The sequence below is a fragment of the Vespa mandarinia genome, chromosome 12 (genome assembly GCF_050613455.1).
Source record: "Vespa mandarinia isolate Hongniang chromosome 12, ASM5061345v1, whole genome shotgun sequence".
Classification (NCBI taxonomy): Eukaryota; Metazoa; Arthropoda; class Insecta; order Hymenoptera; family Vespidae; genus Vespa; species Vespa mandarinia.
This window is the reverse complement of record NC_140821.1, coordinates 4,581,881-4,600,000: the sequence shown is the minus strand read 5'-3', so window position 1 is coordinate 4,600,000 and position 18,120 is coordinate 4,581,881. Positions and strand designations below refer to the sequence as shown.

Below are 18,120 nucleotides of genomic sequence, written 5' to 3'. Positions count from 1 at the left end.
TATATAATTATTAAATTAAAAGAAAATTAGTCTCTCTCTCAAATACGTCGACGACGCCATTGTTTCTCATCTTGGTGTTCGTTTTATCCCACACGATTCAGACTTATCGCGGATTATATTCGCTAATGACCAAGGTAGGACCTTTATACTCCCTTTAACGCAACGTTTTATCACGCAACAACAGCCAAGTTGAACGCGTATAAATGTAAATATGCATGCACATTTATACATACATTTATATATACATTTATATATACATAAGCAGACGATGAATCGATTCTCTTTGATAAGAAGAAAAATTTCACGTGAATTAGTCTCGATTTAAATCGAAAAATCATTACATTTTGTATTTTCGTTTTTGTTCAATGTATCTTGAAACGATATAGATTAATAGATAGAGACAGAAAGAGAGAGAAACAGAGAGAGAGAGAGATTGTTCGAAAAGAAAAAAATGATCATCATCATCGTTTTATATAAGACGATAATAAATTAAGAGATCAATTGAATATCTTTTTAGTTAAGAGCCATAACAAAGAAGAATATACTTGAAAAAAAATTACATAATTTCATATGTCAAATATTTTAATAATATTAAATAAAACGACCGACTTCCAATTACAACGAAAATTCTTCTACAGTCCATCTGTAATTCTTCTGAACTCAAGTTTCATTATAGACGAGTAATATTAAAATTAGTATTACTGTTTCTGCCTACGTAACACATCTCATAAAGTTAATTTTTAACTTTACTTAATAATTTATAGCCTATATTTGTTTAATAATAATTTATTTTTTAAATTTAACTGATTGAAATAGCTAGTTAAAAAAAAAAAAAAAAAAAAAAAAAATTACGGAGTGTTCTATAAGGAAAATTAAATATCATTGAACTTCCGATAAAAACCGGAAGTTGGTTTTTCTATCACGTACTATTAAAATATTTTACATGTGAAATCGTAAAATTTTTTTTAACCAATTCTTTTTTTTTTTTCTTTTTTTTTTTAAGTTCTACTACTCCTAACAAATAAGATATTCAACTGGCTCTTAATTCATAATCAACCAGTATCTCTCTCTCTCTCTCTCTCTCTCTCTCTCTCTCCTCCCCCTCTTTCCCTCTCTGTCTCTTTCTTTCTCTCTTGCAAAGTTGCCCTCGTAGATTTCACGCTGCTCGGAGATTACACGGCCGAGATGAAACTTTCCGCTGAGTTTCTCAATCGTTTTGTGCGAAGCTTCGATGTAAAGTAGATCCAGGATTGTGATTACGCGCAGGAGCCAAAAGCTTCTCCTCTCCCGTGGGATTAATTTAACAATCGGGTCGCTAGTAATTTCACTTGGAAGTACGGCGAAACAAATTAACAAACTTTACGTTTCTTATATCATCGTGAAAATGATTCTTCTTATTCTCTATACATATACATACATATATATATATATATATATATATATATACACATACACATATATGTAGGGATATATTACATAGCTAACGTTCCGATGTAATCTCGAATCGTGGAGTCGAATTACTACAGAGGTAGTACTTCTATAGCATAGGAGATACGTTCCATGTTATGAGTCATATTAGATTATACTATTTCCATATCATTGTAGGATGATTTCTTTTTTCTTTTTTTTTTTTTTTTCTTTTTCCTATGAACGATGAAACTTCGTCCTCGAATATATTTTTATATCATCAGAATCAACAGAGAAATTTAAAGCGATTATATGAATTATATAGAATACCTTGTACAGTTATTTAATACGAATCCCTTTTTCGTTCTTATGTTATACGAACACCAGTTACAATTTTGATATTATGTTATACAGTACATAGAACCCTTATATGAACCTGCATCATAAAGGGATTCTACTGTATTACAGCTCATCGAATAATTACCGTAGAACTATTCTTATAGTCGAGCATAGTATTATAACAATGTAATATAATAAAAATATAATAGAACGTATATTATAATAATATTACAATATTTGAACTAAAAATATAAACAAATGAAACGAAAAAAGAAATAAAGAGAGAAAGAGAAAGAGAATAAAAAATAAAGTAAATCTATCATGTTCTAATATTCATGAATTTCAAGATATTATGCTGGGCTTCATTGTATTACAATTAGTCCATCTATAATATTTGAAGAATAATATTGTACTATCGAAAAAAGAAAAATAGAGAAATGAAACGAAAAAAAAAAAAAAAAAAACGAAACGAAATGAAACGAAATACAAAAAAAGAACAATGGAATAAAGCATATCTATAGGATATTCTTGAATTTAGGTCGATAAATTCGTCTAACCATCGATAGATGAAAGTTTGTGAAACGGAAGACATCGGTATTGCCCGGGCAATACTAATTTTACAGTAACAATCTATTCTTCTTCCAGACACATCATACAATCGAACATCACGAAGGCAATATCTGTTTGAAACTACGCGACACAACGGAGACGACGAAGATGATGACGACGAAGACGATGACAACGGAGACGAAGGAGACGACGGAGACGATGGAGACGACGGAGACGACGGAGACGACGGAGACAACGACGACTACTTGTCTTTGGAAAATTGGAAAACTATTGATTGCCCGAGGAGACAACAGCAAATCGACATGTCCAACCGGTCGACAAAAGGGCCCGACCACCATTACGAAAGTTCAATGGTGGAAACACTACGACGCCTTTGGCAATTTAATACTCGTCGCGATTTAATACTGACCTAACGATTGATTCGCTAACGTTATCTAAGAAACTCGACAAAGTCGATCAAATATTTCATTAAAAAGATTATATGTATGTATATATTTGATTTAATGAGATATATATATATATTTTTTTTTATATCCATGTATTTTTTTCAGTAATTTGACGTCATCAATATACATTATTATTATTATTATTATTATACATAGTATGTATCCACAATTTTATCTTTTCGCGATCCTATATATTCTATAATAAAAAAATATAAAATAATGTTAATAATTTCTAAAATGAAAATAATAAAAATAATAAAAACTAAATAATAAAAATTGAATGTTATGAAAATTAAAAAAAAAAACCATGTTAAAATAGACATATATATATATATATTCTTTCGTATTAAAATAAATATTAAAAATTTATCATCGAGAATTTATCACAGAATATATGATAAACAAATAAAATATAAAAGCTGTTGGCCTTCATTGATCTTCGTAAAGTAAAATACTTCAATATTTAACGCATGAACCAGGAGAATCACTGATGTACAATGACCTGAACTAAATTTTTCACTATTAAAAAAGCTCCAACGATTTCATTCATGACATTTACTGTATAACAAGAATAAAACTCTATAATAAGCAATAAGTCTAATATAAAAAGTTCGACAATGAACTATCCCCGTATATCTTATCTCCCAATAAAGTAAATTGCCTATATAATTATATATATATATATATATATATATATATATATATATATATATATATATATACAAAAATTCGTATCTTCACCGAAACAAAAGAATAAAATTGCTTCAAAAAATTCCCATAAAAAAATCAACGAATTAAGAAGGAAAATAAAATGAAAGAAAGAACTAATAAATCGAAAATCACATAATATATATATAACAATATGTTACACATAAAACCGAATTTCTCTTACATACAATATATTATTAAAAGAAAAAATGTTCCAATGTTACTAACACATTCTAACATTTTTCACTGCACATTTTCAATAATAATAAAATAAAAAAATCGCATCTTTATAAAGATGAAATAATAACAATCGTAACAAATTTCCCATTAAAAAAGTAAATAAATAAAAAGAAAAAAAAAATCAACAAAGTAAAAACTTCCAACAATGCTTGCCCACTAATTGTAAATAAATTCCACGATATATTAAACAATATATTATTACATATGAAAAACGAATGTCTTTTGTACATAGAGAATTTTACTATCATATATATAAATATATGCGTATATCGTACAAACACATATATTATATATACGTGTATATATATATATATATATATATATATATATATATATAATAGTTTCTTCTCAATGCTATATGGTCCACATAGTCGTCGTCATGGTGGTCCATTCTAATATTCATGCGGGCCGCAGTGCAGGCGGAAGGCATAGCCTCCTCCTTTCTTTTCTTTCTTCCTTTCCTTCTCATCCTTTTGTTTCCTTTATCTTTCCCTCTCTTTCTCCCTCTCTCACCCTCTTTTTCTTTCCTTCTCTCTCTCTCACTCTCTCTCTATATATATATATCTCTTTTTCTTGTCTTCTTCTTAGCTGCAGAGCACTGCCGAAAAAAGGCAGACTCAATCGGCGACGGGATAATTCAAGGATACGACTCGAAAGAACGCAGACTCCTACTCCCTTCTCCTCCACCTCCCGACGGGCCGATCCATCCAACCCCTGTCCCTCCACCTCTACCCGCTCCCCATCATTCTCATTCTCACTCTCTCTCTCTCTCTCTCTCTCTCTCTCTCTCTCTCTCTCTCTCTCTCTCTCTATCTATCTTTCCCCACCCTTTCACCGTTCATAGTCATCGTACTGGAATTTAATAATTCAGCCTATAGCATAAAAGTTACAAAAGGCCATTGTCACCGTGGCAATACTGGCAAGGAGACGACTGTTTTAAAATGCAGTCAGTCGATTCTCTCTCTCTCTCTCTTTCTCTCTCCCTCCCACACTCTCTCTCTCTCCCTCTTTCTTTCTTTCTTTCTCTCTACATACACAAAGTCGTCCTTGATATTTTCCATTGTCCCTAAAAGTAAGTCTCCTCTTGAAGTATCATAATAACATATATTGTCTTTCCACACATTAATAATAATTTCAAGTTGGATGAAAGTGTCATGGGTTCCTTATTTATCGACGAAAATATATATATATATATATGTGTGTGTGTGTAAATAGGGGGAAATTCTTCCATAGCTTCTATATCTATCTTATTCTCTTATTCATAGTGAATATTACCTTGAGTTTAACGCGTGGGTGGACGTAGGTGAGGCATACAGTTTTTTCTTCTTTTTTCTTTCTCTTTTTTTTTTATGCTTTTCTTAGATAAATTATGATGGGGTAGATAGGTAGGTTGAAAAGGTAATCGAAGCTCAAGACACGGATTACTAACGTATGAATCATTCTCTAATTGCATGTGCTAACGTAATATAGGATATATCTGACAATGTGAAATTGATGGAAATGTTTGTGTCATAAATTCAATGATTTTTTTTAATGTCTTAAAAAAATATTATCACATATATAATATTATCAATATTATACTATTATTATTTCTCTCTCCCTCCCTCTCCCCTCTTTCTTTCTCTCTCTAATGTTAATACATATATATATATATATATATATATATATATATATATATTTATAATACTATAAATAGCAGATTTATTATAACATAGATAATGTCTATATATGTAAATAGTTAAGTATACTACAATATTAATTATATTATATATCAAATAATATAATTCTACATGTGTGTTTTAAATTTTAACCCCTTATTACATAATTAACATTGAAAATATTTATTCAAAAATATTTGAAAAATATTCAAAGCAACTTCTCATTGTTAATATTTTGAAGGAGAAAAAAAAATTTTTTAATTAAAAAAGAGAAAAAAAAAGAAAAAAAAAAAGGATTCCTTGTATTCATCCATATTACAAAGTAATATTTGTTATCGAACGAATTATATTAGACATACTTTTTTTTCTACAAAATTCGATGAAAAATTAAAATTACTAATATTATACATTAGGTTCTATACATCACGTAACATTAAACATTAATATGTATATATATAATATTATAATTTCACGATCACATTTAAGGGCTGATGACAAGAATAAAACATGTATACCTACACATATACATATGTACGTATATATATATATATATACATATATATATATATATAAAAATAAATATATATATATAAATAAATAAATAAATAAATATATATATATATATACATATATATATGAAAGAAAGTGAAGAGGATATAGGTAAGTGATAAAGTACATAAACGTTGTAGGTAAGTCTTGAAACAATCTCATTCTCGCGATGCATCTCGTCTTACATGCACTTAACCGAAGCTCGTAAACAATAAACCGAGGAAGATCGTAGCGCGAAAGTAGGAGGTAGGATCGTAAGTCGAATGGATGTGACAAGACGAGAGTTGGCAAATGTTACCAGAGGTGTCAGTCGACATTCCCGAGATTCCTACCACCTGCCACGATCCGCTTCGATTTACCTCACCTGCCTTTACTATTGCTGCAATGCACCAGAATGCAATCATTCTACTCTCATGATTGCTTTTATAAAACTTTCGTGATTTCTTATCTTCTAATCGATTATAATAGATTATTCGTGATTTACTATAAGTAATATTCTTTTTTTTTTCTTCCTCTTCAACGAGACTACATTACAAAAACTAAACTAACTATTCTAAAAAATAAAGCTAATCTTCTAACAGATTATAATAGATTATTCGTAATTTACTGTTCCTTTTTGTTTTGTCCATTTTTTTTCTTTTTTTTCAACGAAACTACATTAAAAAACTAAACTAACTACTCTAGAAAGCTAATTTTCTAACATAGATTATAATAGATAATTACTATAGGTAATATTCTTTGTTTATTTTATTTTTCAACGAAATTACATTGAAAAACAAAACTAAAATATTTTTTATATTAACATAATATTTCTTTGTCCAAAAAATATATACTATTATATATTGTATATAAATTTTTTTTTAATACTATACTTTTGTAATATAATATATAATAAAATATTATTATTACTATTATTACTATTATATTAATTAAATCCCAAATCAGTCATTAATTTAATATATTTATTTTCGAAACAATAATTGAACAAGAATAACTACATTTTTGTAATAATACTCTACAGTATAACACATGATTTATAATTTAGTTTTTGGAACAATTAGTTTATTTTTTAATTAGTTTACTTGTACAGTATTTGTAATGTATATGCATAGTATATAATGTGATTTATGATTAAATTTATAATAATAGTTTCCCTAATAATTTCTTGGGAATAAAAATATTATTTTATAATACTCTATAAACAATATAATATTATTATACTGAAATAATACAGTATAATAATGTATTATACTGTAAGTAAAATATTGTAACATAGTAACATAGTGTAACATAGTAATTGGATTTATACAGTATATTATATTATTTATTTCATAATATAATATTATTAATAGAATAAATTTTTTTTTTTTAAGAATAAAAATACAAAATTATAATTTTTATTATAATTTAAAAAATAAAAAACCCCCCGAAATTATTTGCATATATTAATATTAATTATTTGCACAAATTAATGTACATAATTATGCAATACAAAATACACGCGTATATATTTTTAAGGATTAAAAATTTAACGCGATGAATCTACTAACATTTTACTTTAGAATTGAAATGTAGACTTTTACTTTATACGAAAAGAAAATATTCGATCGTCGATTAACTTTCACAGGAATATATAAATATAAATAAACTTCTTGCCTCGATGTCCTCGATTTAAATCCCTCAGATACACGCACGGTCGAGTACACGTGAATGATGCATAGACATCTAAAATACACACACATACACACGCATATATATATATATATATATATATATATATATATATATATACACATACATACATACATACATACATACATGGATACTATATTCGCGTGACAAAGTCGAAAAGAACGTTCTAAAATATTTCAACAAAAGCGAACGTTTTTCTTCGAGTAAATGCTAAAAACAGAATCTTTATGAACTTGTACTATGAAAGTTACGTCGATAGCAACAAAAATTATAATAATATCTACGTATTTGTATATCCAATGAAGACATGTTTTTTTCATTCATTTTCTATCTCTTTTTAGTTCTCCATCCAACCCCTTTCTTATCCAAAAAAAAAAAAAAAAAAAAAAAACGAATAAGAAAATTTATTCAAGAAACGTGTACATTCATACAAGATCGTGCTAAACATAATTAATCTCATCGATTCGATAAATATACGTCTAACAAAAAAAAGAAAAAGAAAAAAAAAAAGATTCAATCTTGAATTTAATTTCGAGTTACGAGAATATCTCTAAAATCAAATTAAACTATAATTTCTGTATAATCTAATAAACTTTATTCGTTTAATTATAGTTCATATTTGAATAATTTTATTTTTAATATAGAAATTAAATTATAAAGAAAAAAAATGAGAGCATGTAATTTAAATTTAAAATCATTCCTATGATAAGAATAATATTAGAATAATATTAGAATTAAGAAATATATTTAAAAAATTCATACGAATTTCTACGTTCATACGAGTTCATAAAAAATTAACTTATTTATATATATAATTATATATATATAATTTTATATATATATATAATATATATATAATATATATGTATATATATATGTATTAATTCTATATATAATATCTAATTCTAAGGATATATCTTTAAATAAAATTAAATCTTAAAATAAAATTAAACCGTGAGTTTATAATGTAAAATTCGTTCGTTTAATTATGATTTTGTTTTTAATATAAAAATAAATAATTAAAAATACAAAATAAAAAAGAAGGTAAAATAAAAATTAGGTAGACATATAATTTGAAATTATCTAAAATTCTTAAAGATATATATATATATAAAGAAAATATTTCAATAACAAGGACTTTAAACATTTGTGTTGGTATAACGATATCAAATACTCGTTGATTGGTGATTATCGATACTCGTGTTGCTGTAATTATTTTACGAGATGCGGTTGCGTATCACGAACATGTGGGAAAAGTTAATCGATGCTTTTGCCTTTGGAATGAAACATACATCGATTGTAAAACGAAAGGTCTGATAAAGAGTACACGATGGACCTGTGAAATCCTGTTTGAATATGTATCCTTGAATTCTTAATTAACTGAAAACTAATCTATTTATTTATTTTATCTTTTTTTTTTTCTATATTCATAACAAAAGATACGTAAAACTTTGTTTAAAAAAAAAATAAAAGGGAAGAAAAAAAATGAAACAAAAATTTCTTTCAAGACAAAATAATATATATATATATATATATATATATATATATATATATGTATATATATATATACATATATATATATATATATGTGTATATATATATATATATATATATATACTAAAATTAATACAAATATTCAATAAATTATTCAATAATTACAAATCTTCATTATCAATTATTACAATATATCAATGATTTAATAAGAACACATATATACACATATATTTAACAATTGAAAAATATTTCCATTAGAAAAAAAAAAAAAAAAAAAAAAAAATCACTGGATTACCTCGCAATTGTCATTAAAAATCGATATGAACAATCCTATCGATTTGCGTAACAAAAAGGTGAAAATTCTAACGAACGTATTGAAACGTGCTAAAAACAATACAACTAATATTAGACGTGACTTGGGGTAGTAATGGGAAAATAGTGGTCGGAAGAAGAGGAGGAGGAGGAGGAGGAGGAGGAGGAAAAGGAAAGAGAAAAAAAAAGGGAAATCAACGTATAGACAATGAAAACGTCGCAGTGGGTCACGATAATGTTTATTCCACGAATAGATAACTGATTCTTTTCTATTACATGACCGAACAATCGATATATAAGTACTTACTGCAGACATTATTACGTCAATTCTCTTATTTCGCTTTAAAACTTCAAACAAATACTCTTTTCCTTTTCTTTCCTTTTCTTTCCTTTTCTTTTCTTATCTTTGCTTTTCTCTCTTTCTTTTCTTTTTCAAAAAGAAACGAAAACAAAATAAATAAAAAAATAATCCATTTTCTATACTAGTGTACGTGTGAAATCTGAAAATAACAGTGGCAAAGATCAACCGTGCAAAAAATATATAGCGTGGGAGGAAAAAAAAAGGTGGGGAGGGGAAAGGAGAAAGAAAGAAAGAAAGAAATTGCTATTTACATCTTTCGTCGATTTCATCTAACCAATGGTTGGTTGGTTGGTTGGTTGGTTGGTTGGTTGGTTGGTTGGTTGGTTGGTTGGTTGGTTGGTTGATCGGGTTCCTTGTCAGTTTGTTTCGAACTTTCAATTCGGCCAGAGATCGAAGCTTTCCCTCTGACAATGACAATTCGAGCTTTTCGGAACAATCGTCGAAAGTTCGAGTTGGCCAGCCGTAATGTGAACGTACATACGTATGCATGTTGCATATACGTATATATATGAAATGTATGTATGCATGTATGTTCGTATGTATATATGTATGTATGTATGTATGTATGTATGTATGTATGTATGTATGTATGTATGTATGTATGTATGTATGTATGTATGTTTGTATATATGTATGTATTTTTGAGCGAGAACGATCAACGATGCACAATTGTAGGATTCCATCAAAATGAATATTGATTTGAAAGACATTGTAACTATAGTTAACACCTATTACACTATTTATTATATATATGTGTGTGTGTGTGTGTGTGTGTGTAATACGAATATTATTATAATTAATAGTATAAGAAAATTGGAAACATATCAAACAATATTATTATTTTTATTCAATGAGTATCATAGATAAAATTCACAAACATATAATATATAGTACGGTTTTTAACAATGATTAATAATAACTTTATATTGCAAAGGGTTATATTATTTATTTTGTTTTCATATTATTTTTAATTGATAATAATATGTTTATAAGTATCTTTAAATGGATTTCTAAATGAAAATAATGATATAATTTCACATAATTCTACATAGTTATAATGTATATTCGTATATCGTAATAAATTAATTATTAATTATTAATAAAATGACTTCATAATATTATATATCTATTTCTTATGACTTTGTGATATTATGGTCATAAAAAAAAGAAGAATAGAAAGCTATAAAAATAACAAAATTTTATATTAAATTTCTTTAAAATATAAACTTCACACAATATATATATATTCAATAGCTACAAAGATCCAATGTCCTTTGTAAATAGACGTAATTACGAATATATCAGTTAATTATGAACAAATTATAAGCAAAAGGAAATTCGCAATGTGCAATTGATCAGAGTGATCCTACTAAATTCGTACATACTATCCTTTCACCAAGGGAAAATCAAAGGATAGTTTCTACCTATTTAACGTTGTTTACAAATTATGTATTGCATTCATATACGCCATATGTGTACACATTTACTGTACGTATATACATACGTACATATATATATATATATGCATGCATGTATACGCGTTAACTCGAAAGCTATGCAAATAGGAAAATAAACAATTAAATATCGATAACATGTATTATTTAAATCAACCAGTTAACTAGACGAAATTAAAAATATCTACCACTCGTTCGAGATAATGAACCAGTTTTACGATTGGATATTTTCATTAAGATACCTTTATACGACGACCAAACATCGTTATAATATTAATAGATGTTCGATTGATATATATACTAATACTATTCAATTTGTTTTTATATATGTAAGATGTTACGTTCGGATTAGAGACAAATAAAGCTTAATTATAGCAAATATAGTTTATAAAGTAACTAATTAAATTATTTATATAACCTACAAAAGAAGAAAAAAAGAAAAAAAAAGTTATAAACGTAATTACGTGTCTTATGATGTTCGTTTATGTCGATAAAAGAAAAAAGAAAAAAATAAAAAAGAAAAAAAAAAGTATCTTAAAATCTATATCTAAAAGTTATCCTCGTGGTAAGAAAAAAGCTGTTTGAAATCAAAAGAAAAAGTTCAATCTAAATAAATCATCATACATGTAATAACTATATATATTATATATATATATATATATATATATATATATATATATATATACATATACGCATATACGTATACAAAAAAGAAAAAGAAAAAAGAAAAAAAAGAAAGCGAGAGCAAAGTGACGGGAGAAAAAAAGGCGGGCGATACAATCGCATCGTTGGAGAATCATATTATTTCGACGAAGGACGAAATAAAATACGTGACATTTTTGCGTTTTACGATTTGACCGGCTTTACCGGCGTTATTCCGTCTATTTATCAAAAAGAAAGAAAGAAAAAAAAAGAAACAAAAAAAAACAGAAATATTAGCTTTCTTCTCGATAGATAGATATAATGAATATAACAAAGTAAAACTTACCTCTTCGTCGAATTCAAAGTCACCGTCGAATTTTCGTTTGCACCTAGCTTCGGTGACAAGAACGAGAAGTACCGATACTAGGAATAACCAAGAAAATCTCATGGTTTGTCTTCTTCTTCTACTCTTTACTTCCTATTTCCTTCCTTCCTTCCTTCCTTCCTTCCTCCCTTCCTTCCTTCCTTCCTTACTGACAGGAGGACAAACAATCCCTCGAAGAAACAGCACTTACCACGAATCGCGTAAAGAACGAACGAATGAACGAAGAAATGAACGAACGAACGAACGAACGAACGAAGAAATGAATGAACGAACGAACGAACGAACGAACGAGAGAATTCAAATATTCGTCGTCGTTAAACGCGAAATATAATCACCAATAAAAAAGCTGTCGCGAACCCAATATCGCGCGCTTAACAGAATATCCGTATTCACTTCGGTACCGTCCACGCGCAAAGCGGAAACGTTCCGCTCGACGGTCGAAGGAATTGTGACTGCGCCGGTCGGAACGCCGACGACGACGCCACCGCGACACGGCTGTGTGCTACGGCGACAACGCGTTCCCTGATTGGTTGGCTCGTATCGCCGCGAAATGGTGGGAGCAGACCGAAGAACCACTCCGCGTCGTGCTCAGTTTAACGTTCGTTCTATCCTTGTCAGATTTATACGAACTCACGTCCTTGTCTTCTACTTTCTCTCTCTCTCTCTTTCTTTCTCTCTTTCTCTATAGGTCTCTCAACGGTCTTCGTTCCGAAAGAGAATGAAGAGAAACGCGCGAGCGCGCTCGGGGCCTACGTCACGGTAGTCAATACCTCCACCTGCTCGATTTACCTGAGGGAAAGGAGGAGAGAAGGTGTATGCGCGCGCGCGCAAACAGAGGGAGAAAGATTTATATATGTATGTTTGTATGTATGTATGTATGGATATATATATATAGAGAGAGAGAGGGTCAGACAATTCGGCAGGAACGCAGGAACTCTTTCCTGCGTCTCACGCTCGACCTAAAAGTGGTACCTGCCAACCTGTGACTTCGTCCTCCCTCCTTCCCTCACTACCCCTCTCACCTATTTTACCTACCTACTTCAATTCTTTTGTTTCTTCTTTTTAACAACCTCGAGAGATATGATCGGTACCAGCAGCCTAACATTTACAAACACTGACAAAGACAGACAGATGATGGTAGAGACATAAAAAAAATCTTTAGATATAAAATATATTTCTTTTTTTATTATTTTTTTTATTTTATTTTATTTAATAATAAAGTAACACATATACAGATATAACGCATACGTTACATGAAGAAACATTTATATTTTTCAATGTTACCAATTCTCTTATAAAATATAAGATCAGTCGTGTTCATCTTGGCACTGAACGATGTAAGAAGAACTTTCCATTTTAAACGAGATACGTACATAAAAACATATGTATGTACATCGTAATCTATCTTCTTATGTACCTTACCGTACCTATCGTCCTACATCTTGTCTTCTTCCGTTGTTTTCCGTAAAAAAAAGGCGTATGAACGTTTCCCGCGGGACTTGGATCCAGAATACACGTCATGCGAACATTCCTTTTGCAAAATAAATTTTCTTTCCTTGAGAAACGACGAAGTAGAAGGTTATTTCGTGTAGGAGAGTCTAACCTTTTTTTAAATTTAACTACAACAGCGCGACGATTTACTACGTCTGGCATAACTATTTCAAGTTTCTCTCTCTACAAGAGAACCAACCAATCTCTTGTCCCCTCTCTCTCTCTCTCTCTCATTCTCACTTCCCCCCCTCCGAGTCTCCCACCACTCATCACCATTTACCCCTACCTCTTCGATAAGAATACAAAATATATATCACGTCTCCATCTCTATTGTTTTTAGTTTCACCGCATTATTCGATTGATTATATCCGTGATAGAAGTAAACAATTTAGTAAGAACCTTCCTAACCTCCTCAAAAATTTTATTATTACTACAGTGTATATGTATATCATCTAAATTCCTATAGAGAAGAAGGATGGGCAATAGGTCATAAAATACGTACAACTAAACTTTAAAACGAATGCGAATGTCTCCTTGGAGAGTACTTATCACGGAATGCAAACGGACCAAGTACTACGAGCTTTCGACGAACATCGACAAGATCGGCAAAAGTAAGAACGTAATATCGTTCTGGAGTACTACCTTTAAAATGACATACATCATAAAACTTTAGTTTAAATTTGAATCTCTGATGTTGACGAAGGGTTATATTGAAATATAGAATACAGAGATATAACCATTAATTTGAAGAAATTATATCTATACAAAGGAAATACCTTTATTATATTTGGAAATAGTTAAAGAAAAATAAACACATACTTTCACCTAATAGAACCCTTTACTCAGCTACTTTGTGTAAATATATCACAACCTGTTACAACATGAGGCTTGTTTTCAAAGTGAAAACGTTAGTAATCATGCAGTGCCGTAGCAAAGTTATCGTGCTGTTTTTATAATTTCATTATATCGACTTAATCAACAGTGGTGCTTCATTGTCCATATATAAGTGATAATAATTAATATTAATTCTTGTTATATTATCTCATTTGTCAATTTTAAAACATTGAATTTAGTGTGTTGCACGTTTTATTACTATAGTACTGCTAATGATATTAAATATTATCTACAATTAGTGAGAATATATTGATAACTAATGCATTAATTTAGTGTAAAAATGAAAAGTAGGAAATTGCTCTATTAAATGCCAGCAAATAGAGCATCATCAGTGTCAACTTCATGATAATTTGCTGCGTTATAAATACCCATTTATCTTCATTTAAGGTGAACGTAATGCCACTTATTAACTGAAATCATAAAAAAATATCAAGTAAATAAAATTTTAATAAACATGTTACATACAAATAATGATAACCAATTTAATATTTAATGTTGTTACAACAATAAGATTCAATATTAAATATTGTTAATCAATTGAGTTATTAAAAGATTATAACTTGTGTAGCAGAGGAAAGAAGAAAATTTTGTTAACTGGAAAAAATAATCTTGTTAAATGGGACAAAAAATGTATATGATATTTATATGCACATAAACACAATACATAATATGTATTAATGTATATATATTTATTTAATTGGTTTTTTTGAATCTTACCAATAGGCTCCGTCTTTTGTGATTCTCCTTTTTCTGGAGCTTTCTCTACTATCTCTTCAGCAGCTTTCAAAGTTATTTTATATGGACTACCATCTATAGTTACATTCGTACTACAAATAAAAACATTTATATAATTATATTTTCTATAAAAATCTAAGTTCTTATTTTTGTTCTTATTTGTGTTCACTAACCATGAGATTCCAGAAGTAGGTGAATCTTTTTTAATAAGATATTGCCAATGTTGATTTACTTCTTCGATAATATGTAACGCAAAGTCTTTTGACTTAGCTTCACCATTAAAGGCAAATTGATTTTCTGGTTTACCATCCGGAATTTTATAAATTTTAAACCATTCAATTGTAGCTTTCATTAAACCAGGAAAATGTTTTTCCATATCAGCTATATCTGAAGAAAGAAATTAATTTCTTAATAAGATTTTTACCAAGAACAAAAAATAAATGAATTATACACAGAAATGACGTTTACCATTCATTTGATCTGCTAAAGGATCATTTACATCTATCACAATAATCTTCCAGTCAGTTTCTCCTGAAATAATTATTGAAATGTCGATATTTTACAAAGGCAATAAGTAATTTGAATTGTTTTATTAAAAATAAAAAAAAATACATTATTACCCTCATCAATAAGAGCAACAGCTCCAAGTACTTTGACTTTTAAAACTTCACCTCTTTTAGCAACCTGTGTTAATAAAATCATTTATTAGACATTAAATAAGAACTATGCTATATATAATTGTATAAAATAAGTATTTTCTTACTTTATAACCTATTTCAAGAACATCAATTGGATCATTGTCTCCTTTACATCCAGTTGCTTCATCCAGTACTTCTGGATTTTCCCATGTCTAGAATTACAACATAAGATATAAAACTAATTATTTACTTTTTTTCTTATTTTCATAACAATGACTTTTATAATAAATAATTATGAAAAGGAATTTCAATAAAATTTTAATAAATAAAAGAAGAAAAATAAGAATGGAAATAAATTGCTTATGTCATAGTTAAAAGTAGCATTATGATGTAAGAAATAACTAGAGTGACATTTGATAATTCTTATCCTTGAACTACCATTACTACATATGTAGTATGATAACAACTATTACACAGAGTATATATACATTTAAATCTTGAGCTTAAATCAAATACTTCACTTCTTACATATGTAAAATGATAAAACTATTAACAAAAAATAAGGGATCACTTTACACTTGTATTGAAATGATTTTTTTTTTTTTTTTTTTTTTTTTTTTTTTTTTTTTTTTTTTTTTTTTGTATATATATAAAATAAAATAAAATAAAATAAAATAAAATAAAATAATACCTGAGGAAGAGCACCATAATTCCATATATAACCGTGGTGAGGAAAACAATTAGCAACATATCTTAATTTGCCTTTTTTAGTATCTTGTTTAATAGGATTTAATGACTCTACACGATTAATCTCCATTTTTGCGTTTGTCCATCGTGGTATTTCAACAACCATATTAAAAATCTTATTTGTCTCGTCGGCATAAAGAGGAATGTCATGGAAGGGAGAAATTGGACCATCTTCGTTTTCTGTAATATCCAAATCGTTTTGTTGTAGAAATATATATTTTAGAATTTTTATTTAATTATCAAAATTCAATTATTTTATCTAATTTTTAATGAAATTATATATTGTTTACAAAAAGCTTCAGTAAATATTGTCAATATTATTTTATCATTTAAATATATTTCAATTTGCAATGCAGAATTGTCAATTAAAAATATAATTATTAGTTACTTAAATAATTTTATTCATATGTTTAATTTATATATTAAAGAATTATTAATTTGAATGTTAAATACCGACGAGCGAATAGATGAATAAGTACGTAAACGAGCAAAATAAACAAAATAGTTTTTTTTAACATTCTTAAAACATTTTACTTTCACTAAAGGTAAATGTCACTACACGACATTTAAGCCAATCTCGAAATATACAACTAATACAATTAATACAACAAAAAAAGAAAATATATATGTATACGTACAAGAAAATATTATAATTACATTATATATACCAATATTGAAAAATTCAAAAAATTATTCATCATAAAATAAATCGTAAGTGATATTTAAAAAAAGAGAAAAAAAAGTCGATAATTGTCAGAATTTGTAATATCCTTTGCAAAATGCATTACGAATGACTTGAAATTATAAGAAAATAATAATAATAACAATATAATTAGAGGATACGATAGAGATTATTAATTACATATGACATGCAAGACAATATACTCGTATGCCCGCAACGTGACCTTTTGCGATCAAAGGCCAAATTTATAAAACACCGAAAAACGAATTTATGTTTTTAAGGTTATGTTTTTAATAACTTACTAAAATATATCCTATAATCTGTCGTGTTCAAACTACCCCTTTCGATGATTGTGTAAGACATTTTTCTAGCAAATTCTTGATAAATAGCACACTTCCGCGTTCTAACCAGATGGCCGGTTACTGCTAATCTCAATGGAATGGTGAACTTATTTAAACCAAACGAATGTAACACGTGCAACGTTACCAATGGCATTCTGATCAATCCTGACATCTGTGACTGCTTAGAAGAAATAGATGTAAAGGTAAAAGATGATTTTCTTGAAGTTAATAGTAAAATATTTTATATATTTATAAATGATTAATATATTACTTTGTACATTAACATATAACGTTAACTTGAACACATTCGAATAAAATGGTAGACAGTATTAACA

At 28.1% G+C, this 18,120-nt stretch overlaps 2 protein-coding genes across 2 annotated transcripts in view; both read right to left on the bottom strand.

Moving 5' to 3' along the window:
- Cow (Proteoglycan Cow) overlaps positions 1–12,724 on the bottom strand; it is a 153,744-nt gene extending 141,020 nt beyond the window's left edge. Inside the window, exon 1 of the mRNA XM_035883989.2 lies at positions 12,219–12,724. Coding sequence (XP_035739882.1) covers positions 12,219–12,320 — 102 coding nt within the window. The 5' untranslated portion in view covers positions 12,321–12,724. The remainder of the gene's footprint in view (positions 1–12,218) is intronic.
- Positions 12,725–14,567: 1,843 nt separating this feature from the next.
- Positions 14,568–18,111, bottom strand: Nurf-38 (Inorganic pyrophosphatase Nurf-38). Its single transcript, XM_035883924.2, has 9 exons — positions 18,057–18,111; positions 17,747–17,963; positions 16,707–16,942; positions 16,141–16,227; positions 15,998–16,061; positions 15,846–15,908; positions 15,551–15,764; positions 15,360–15,469; positions 14,568–15,052 (listed from the first exon to the last, which is right to left on the bottom strand). Exons 1-9 carry the CDS (start codon positions 18,069–18,071, stop codon positions 15,021–15,023), a joined length of 1,038 nt encoding a protein of 345 aa, XP_035739817.2. The 5' UTR covers positions 18,072–18,111; the 3' UTR covers positions 14,568–15,020.
- Between the last annotated feature and the right edge of the window lie 9 nt (positions 18,112–18,120).

What these genes read in the sequence shown, in the direction of transcription:
- Nurf-38 (XM_035883924.2), bottom strand. An exon ending in ATTATGGTGCTCTTCCTCAG is followed by an intron (nt 16,228 to 16,706) that starts GTATTATTTTAT and finishes TTGTAATTCTAG; the next exon opens with ACATGGGAAAATCCAGAAGT. An exon ending in ACAAAAGACGGAGCCTATTG is followed by an intron (nt 15,053 to 15,359) that starts GTAAGATTCAAA and finishes TTATGATTTCAG; the next exon opens with TTAATAAGTGGCATTACGTT.